This window comes from Ostrinia nubilalis, chromosome 9 (assembly GCF_963855985.1).
Source record: "Ostrinia nubilalis chromosome 9, ilOstNubi1.1, whole genome shotgun sequence".
In the NCBI taxonomy this organism is placed as follows: Eukaryota; Metazoa; Arthropoda; class Insecta; order Lepidoptera; family Crambidae; genus Ostrinia; species Ostrinia nubilalis.
In genome coordinates, this window is record NC_087096.1 from 10,948,429 (window position 1) to 10,955,113 (window position 6,685).

The 6,685-nt window shown below is 59.4% G+C and overlaps 1 protein-coding gene across 1 annotated transcript; it reads left to right on the forward strand.

Annotated features, from left to right (window-relative positions):
• Window positions 1–379: 379 nt before the first annotated feature.
• Window positions 380–6,043, forward strand: LOC135074840 (uncharacterized). Its single transcript, XM_063969221.1, has one exon. It carries the CDS (start codon window positions 380–382, stop codon window positions 6,041–6,043), a length of 5,664 nt encoding a protein of 1,887 aa, XP_063825291.1.
• Window positions 6,044–6,685: the final 642 nt, after the last annotated feature.

Genomic DNA, 6,685 nt, shown 5'->3' on the forward strand with positions numbered 1-6,685 from the left:
GCGAGAGGCAGCTAGGTTTTCTCACTCTAATGAAAGTAAATAAATATCGGGGTGCCATCCGGACCCAGTCAGTTCCGCGTTTTCTCCTCAACAAGCTACAACACCAAGCTCTCGCCACTGCTCCGAGGAACCGGTCACAGTCTCAACCACAACCGAGTTATTATTTCTGCGCTCCCCGCCCCCTTCGTCTCGCTCTCCCGCTCGCGCTGCACCCCGCATCGCGCCGTGTCGGCGTACGGTATTCAGGGTCCGCACAGGGTTGCTACCCCATACCGTCCGGCACATTGGTCCATTCGGAGCCGGATTGGACACTTCGGCAGCAAAAGCGAGTGGGAAATTTCATCGGCTTCATAACCGGAAGCAAGGGGAGCGTAGTAAAATGCCGGTGACTCGGAGTAGAGGCAGACCCGCGGAGCCGATCGAGGCACAGGAGCGCCCTGAGGAGAGCGCTCCCGCGACCGCGTCACAGTCAGTGGCGGCCCCGAGGCCGTCAGCGCCGGAACCGGTGCGGCATATCGAGCCGCCCGGCTCCCCGTCGGAGGCGCCACCACCACCGCCACCACCGTCGTCGCAACAGCAGCACGACGACGCAGCAAGAGCGTCGTCGACGAAATCCGACCGTGCGCGAAGGATCGCGCGCGCCAAACAGAAGATAGCCAGACTCAAGCTGGAGCTGGAAGAGGCCAGGCTTGCCGTCCTGGAGGAGGACAGCCAGGACGGCGAGTCGGTCGCATCGGGTGAATCGCTGGGCCAGGCGCGAGTGGCCGAGTGGCTGAATACAGTGCCGCCGCCACCGCCCGCCGCGCCGCTCAGTGCACCGCAACAGTCTACAGGCGTAGCACCGCCGCCCGGCGTGCCACATGCACCGCCGCCCGGCGTGTCACACGCACCACCGCCGCCACCCGGCGCGCCACACGCGCTGCCGACCGGCGTATCGATCGCACAGCAGCTCGCCGCGCCGCTATCGGGCGTGGCGCCGCCGCACAGCGTACAGTTGAAGCAATCGTCGTCATCGAAGCCGCCGCCAGCAGCAACGGGGTATCATCGGTCCGAGGGACAATTCGACCTTAACGAGCTGGCGGCCGCCATCGCGCAGGCCGCGCGCCCACATGGGGCCACGCCGCGATTCATCGGAGAACTGATGCCCTTCGGGGGCTCGCATCTCGACTGGCTCGCCTTCAGAGCGGGCTATCAAGAAACAGAGAGATACTTCACAGAAATCGAGAATACAGCCCGCCTGCGACGGGCTTTGAAAGGAAAAGCCAAGGAAGCGGTTAGCAGTTTACTCATAGTAAACACTAGCCCGGCGGAAATAATCGGCGAACTCGAGACAAGATTTGGCAGACCGGAGACGATTGCGCTCGCCGAGATCGAACGACTTCGCAACGTACAGAAGCCTACAGATGCGCCACGGGACATAATACAGTTCGCGAGTCGAATAAAAAACAGCGTCGCTACACTCCGCGCACTCCAGCAGCCGCAGTACATGTACAACCCGGAAGTGGTCAAGCAAGTGACAGAGAAGCTGACGCCGTCGCTGCGGTACCGGTGGTTCGACTTCAGCCGGGACCAGCCGCCAGAGGAGCCGGACCTCGTGCGCCTTCACCGCTTCGTGACCAGGGAGGCGGAGGCGTGCGGGAAGTACGCAGACCCCGAGCTCGTCGGCGGCGCCGAGGAGCAGCAGCAGCGCGCGGCGCCACGCAACCGGCCGCAGCGCGCCTACAACAGTCGGAGTGACAGCGAAAAGTGCGACAACAGAAGCGAAAAGTGTCCAGTGTGCAGTTTACCGAACCATAGCGCCGACAAGTGTAGAAAATTTGTGCGTGCGAACAACAGTGAACGATGGAGCATAGCGAAAGCGGATCGACTATGTTTCCGTTGCCTGAACCCCAGGAGAGGGGGGCATAAGTGTGAAGACCGTCAGTGTGGAGAGGACGGCTGTGAGAGGACCCACCACCCATTACTGCACTTCAAGAGACCCGAAGTGCCAGCCAACCGGAGTGAAACAGTGACAGCAGCAAATTCATCTGGAAAGTCAACCGTAAGTTTCCTCAAAATTCTACCAGTGACAGTGGTGGGCCCCAAGGCCAATATAGACACATTCGCACTATTAGACGACGGCTCGACAGTCACACTCATAGACGAAGACCTGGCTAAGCGCGCGGGCGCTACAGGACCCATAGACCCATTGAGCATAGAAGCTATAGCGGGGGCCCGAGTCACGCGTACCGACTCGCGACGAGTGAAACTTGTGCTACGAGGGCAAGATGAAGAGCACTCCCTGCGAGGCCGCACTATCAAGAACTTACGACTGGCGGCCCAGCACATTGACCGAGACTTGTCAAAATATCAACATCTTCAAGATATCGAAACGCGAGTGCGGTATGCGGAGGCGCGGCCCACTATCCTGATCGGGCAGGACAATTGGGAACTCCTACTGGCCAACGAGGTACGACGTGGCGCCGCAACAGAACCGGTGGCGTCCCGCACACCCCTGGGGTGGGTGCTCCACGGCTCAAGCAGCCGGAGCCTGGGGCACACAGTCCACCACGTATACAGGCTCAATGAAGAGAGCGACAACAGAATAGAAGAAATGATCAAGAGACATTTCGCAATCGAATCGTTGGGCGTGACGCCCAAGAAAACGCGCGCCGACCCCGAAGAGCGGGCGCTTCGCATCCTGGAGAGTGAAACCATCAAGCTGCCGACAGCGGGCTACGAAACGGGCCTACTTTGGGCCACCGACCACCCCGAGCTGCCCAACAATTACGACCAGGCCTTGACGCGCCTACACAGCACAGAGCGCAAGCTGGACAAGCAGCCGGAGCTCGGGGCGGCGTACGAGCGGCAGATGACACAGCTGATAGAAAAAGGATACGCAGAGGAAGCCGCCACCGCACCATCGACCACCGGGCGCATCTGGTACCTGCCTCACTTCCCGGTGCTCCATCCAGCCAAGCCCGGGAAGGTGAGGCCAGTCTTCGACGCCGCCGCTCGCACGAAGGGTACGTGCCTGAACGACCACCTGCTGTCGGGTCCGGACCTCCTGCAGTCGCTGCCGGGGGTGCTGATGCGCTTTCGCCAGCACGCCGTCGCCGTCGCCGCGGACATACAAGAGATGTTCCTGCGAATACAAGTTCACGAGAAAGATAGAGATGCGCTGCGCTTCTTGTGGCGCTCACACCGGCGGGAGGGACCGCCCACAGAGTACCGGATGAAGTCGGTCATCTTCGGAGCAGCCTGCTCACCGTGCACGGCGTTGTTTGTCAAGAATCACAACGCCGAGCGTCATCGGGCCGACCATCCGGACGCAGCCGAAGCCATCGTGCGTCATCACTACATGGATGATTATCTCCAGAGTTTTGAAACAGTTGAAGAAGCAGTTAGAGTGAGCACCGACGTGCGCACAGTGCACGCGGATGCCAATTTTCATTTGGCCAAGTGGGCCTCGAATCGATCCGAAATACTAGAAGTCCATCGGGCGGAAGCTGCCGCCACTCGGGACGTCACACTTGAAGACATCGAAGAGAAGGTCCTGGGCCTCACCTGGAGGCCGACCTGCGACACCTTGGGATTTAATCTGAACTTCGCCCGGGTGCCTGACGTCGACAGCGGGCAAACTCCGACGAAGAGGGAGGCTCTGCGGACAGTGATGTCACTGTTCGACCCGCTGGGCCTCGCCTCCCCCATCACCATCGTAGCGAAACAGCTGCTACAAGAGGCGTGGCGCGTAGGCGTCGATTGGGACGTCCGCCTACCACCGCCGCTGTCGACGGGCTGGAGTGAGTGGGTGCGGCAGCTGGCCGCGCTCCGAGACGTCAACCTGCCAAGATGTCACCCTGGCTACAGCCGGGCGACCCGACGCGAGCTGCACACCTTCGTGGACGCCAGCGAGAAGGCCTACGCCGCTGCTGTCTACTGGCGCACTGAAGACGAAGACGGTAGAGTGCACGTGACGCTTGCCGCCGCCAGGGCGCGCGTGGCGCCCCTCAAGCTGACGTCCATCCCAAGGCTCGAGCTGCAGGCCGCCGTGCTGGGCTGCCGTCTGGCCCGCACCGCCGCCGACGAATACCAGCTGAAAGCAGACAGAAGAGTCTTTTGGAGCGACTCGAAAACCGTACTCGCGTGGCTGAGGGCGGGACCCCGCTCTTTCAAGCCTTTCGTCGCACACAGAGTGGCAGAAATAGAGGAAGACACACAGGCGAAGGAGTGGCGGTGGGTGCCGACCCAACAGAATGTGGCTGACGACGCCACCAGAGGAGCGCCGGTCAACTTTACGCAGCATCATCGGTGGTTCACGGGACCGAAATTCCTGTATGAGCCTGCTGACAGCTGGCCGGCCGAGAAAATAGAACAGGCGGCCCCAACCGGAGAAGAGAGGACCCACTCCGTCGCATCAAGCATCGTCGAGCCCAGAGTCTCCGATGCATTACCGTCACCACACAGGTTCTCGTCGTGGCTGCGCCTGATACGCGCCACGGCGAGAGTCCTCCAGGCGATACACCGCTTCCGTGCCCCGCTGCGCCGGGCGCGCCCGCAGAGCGCCAACGTCAACAGTTACAAGCGGACAACTCGAAACACCGAAGCCGACCCGACGTGGCGCCGTGTCGCCAAGCCGACCGCGCCGCCCACGCCGCGCCGAGCCGTCCTTACAGAAGACGTCATACCGCCGTTGGCCGCCGAGCACATCGTGTGGGCGGAGGAGCTGTGGGTGCGCGCCGTGCAGCAGGAAGCGTTCGGCGCCGAATTAGAAGCTTTAAAGAAGACAGAAGCAGTGTCCAATGACAGCCGGCTGCGCTCACTCGCGCTGGCCTTCGATCCGTGCGAGCCGGTGATTAAGCTGAAATCAAGAATCACGGCCGCAGAAAACATCGCTGAAGAACAGAAGCATCCGATTGTGCTGGATGGAAACCACCAGTACACCAAACTCTACGTGGCGTGGACGCACCAGAAATTACACCATGGCGGCGTGGAGACAGTCCTGAACGAGATCCGACAACGCTTCTGGGTGATCCGAGCTCGTCCCATCGTGCGCAGCATGATCAAAAGTTGTCAGCAGTGCAGAATTCGGCGCGCGGTGGCCGCAGTACCACCGACAGGCGACCACCCGACGGGACGCCTCGCTCACCATCAGCGGCCCTTCACCTACACCGGCCTCGATTATTTCGGGCCGCTCTCAGTCACCGTGGGCCGACAACACCAGAAGCGGTATGTGGCGCTGTTCACATGCCTCACCACCCGGGCCGTGCACCTGGAGGTCGCGGCCTCACTCTCCACCGACTCCGCCGTCCTCGCGCTGCGCCGCATGATGGCGCGCCGAGGGCAACCATCAGAGATCTGGTCGGACAACGGCACCAACCTGCGTGGTGCCGACGTCGAGCTCCAGCGGGCCGCCCTCCAGGCGAGCCGGCAGGAGGCCGCCAACCACCTCATCAGATGGCGCTACATACCGCCGAGCGCACCGTTCATGGGCGGGGCGTGGGAACGCCTCGTCCGGTCCGTCAAGGACGCCCTCAGTACCGTCCTGCGCGAGCGTCACCCCCACGAGGAGACGCTCGCCACTCTGCTTTGCGAGGCAGAATACACAGTCAACAGCAGACCACTGACCCACGTGTCAGTGGACCCCGACGACGCCGAAGCCTTGACCCCCAACCACTTCCTACTCGGGGGGTCGGGCCGCATCCAACAGCCGGGGACGTTCACCGAAGCAGACGTCGCCAGCCGCCACCACTGGAGGCGAGCTCAGCGGCTAGCCGACGAGTTCTGGGACCGCTGGGTCCGAGAGTACCTGCCGGAGCTCCAACACCGGCGGGAGCCGCACGGGAGCGGAGCACCGCTCAACATCGGCGACCTCGTGCTCATCGCCGACTCCAACCTGCCACGCAACGTGTGGCCCCGGGGGCGCGTCGTCCAAGTCTACCCTGGGCGCGATGGCATCGTGCGCGCCGCCGACGTCGCCACCCGCACCGGAGTCCTGCGCCGCCCCACCAAGAAGCTCGTCGTGCTGCCCACATCGACCGTCGTGACACCGAGTGAGGTGTAGCGCCGAGTCAACCAGCGCTACACGGCGGGAGAATGTGCACGACGGACGGCCCCGAATAGAAACTTATAGCTGTAAATAATTGTTTCGTTTTTGTTTCATAGTTGTTTCATAGTTATTTCGTTTTATAAAGTTTGTATAGTTTAAATATCGATAACTTCGTAATACAGTCCACTTTCTCTTTGTTGGTTCTCAATTAGTAATGTGTCGAGTCCTTAATTACTGATTAATAGGCGTATGTGGGACGTTGGAGATGTATAAATCATAGTTTATTTTAGAAAACCATAGAAATGTATAATTTGATAGCCCTTTGTTTTATGTATATTGATTAAACCTGTAATTTCGTCTAGTTATGTATGTCGAGTCATATTTATAATATGTAAATTAGATAGATAATTATGTGTAGATCTTTATAGTTATTTACTTTTAATTGGTGGTAAATCTTAATTAGCCATAAAGGCAATTAATGTGAAATGGTGTGGCCAAATGAGCCCTATTTTTTGTACAAATGCTTTATTAGTAATTAACCCTGTACCTGTGTACCTTTATTTACCTATCGAATAGTAAGAAGTAATTTGTCTGAAAATAAATAAAATAGATTCCAAAGAATAGTGGAAGAGCTAATTAGAATCCGATAAGAATTAG

Excerpts from the sequence above, each read along its gene's own strand:
- LOC135074840 (XM_063969221.1), top strand. The coding sequence starts at position 380 with ATGCCGGTGACTCGGAGTAGAGGCAGACCCGCGGAGCCGATCGAGGCA.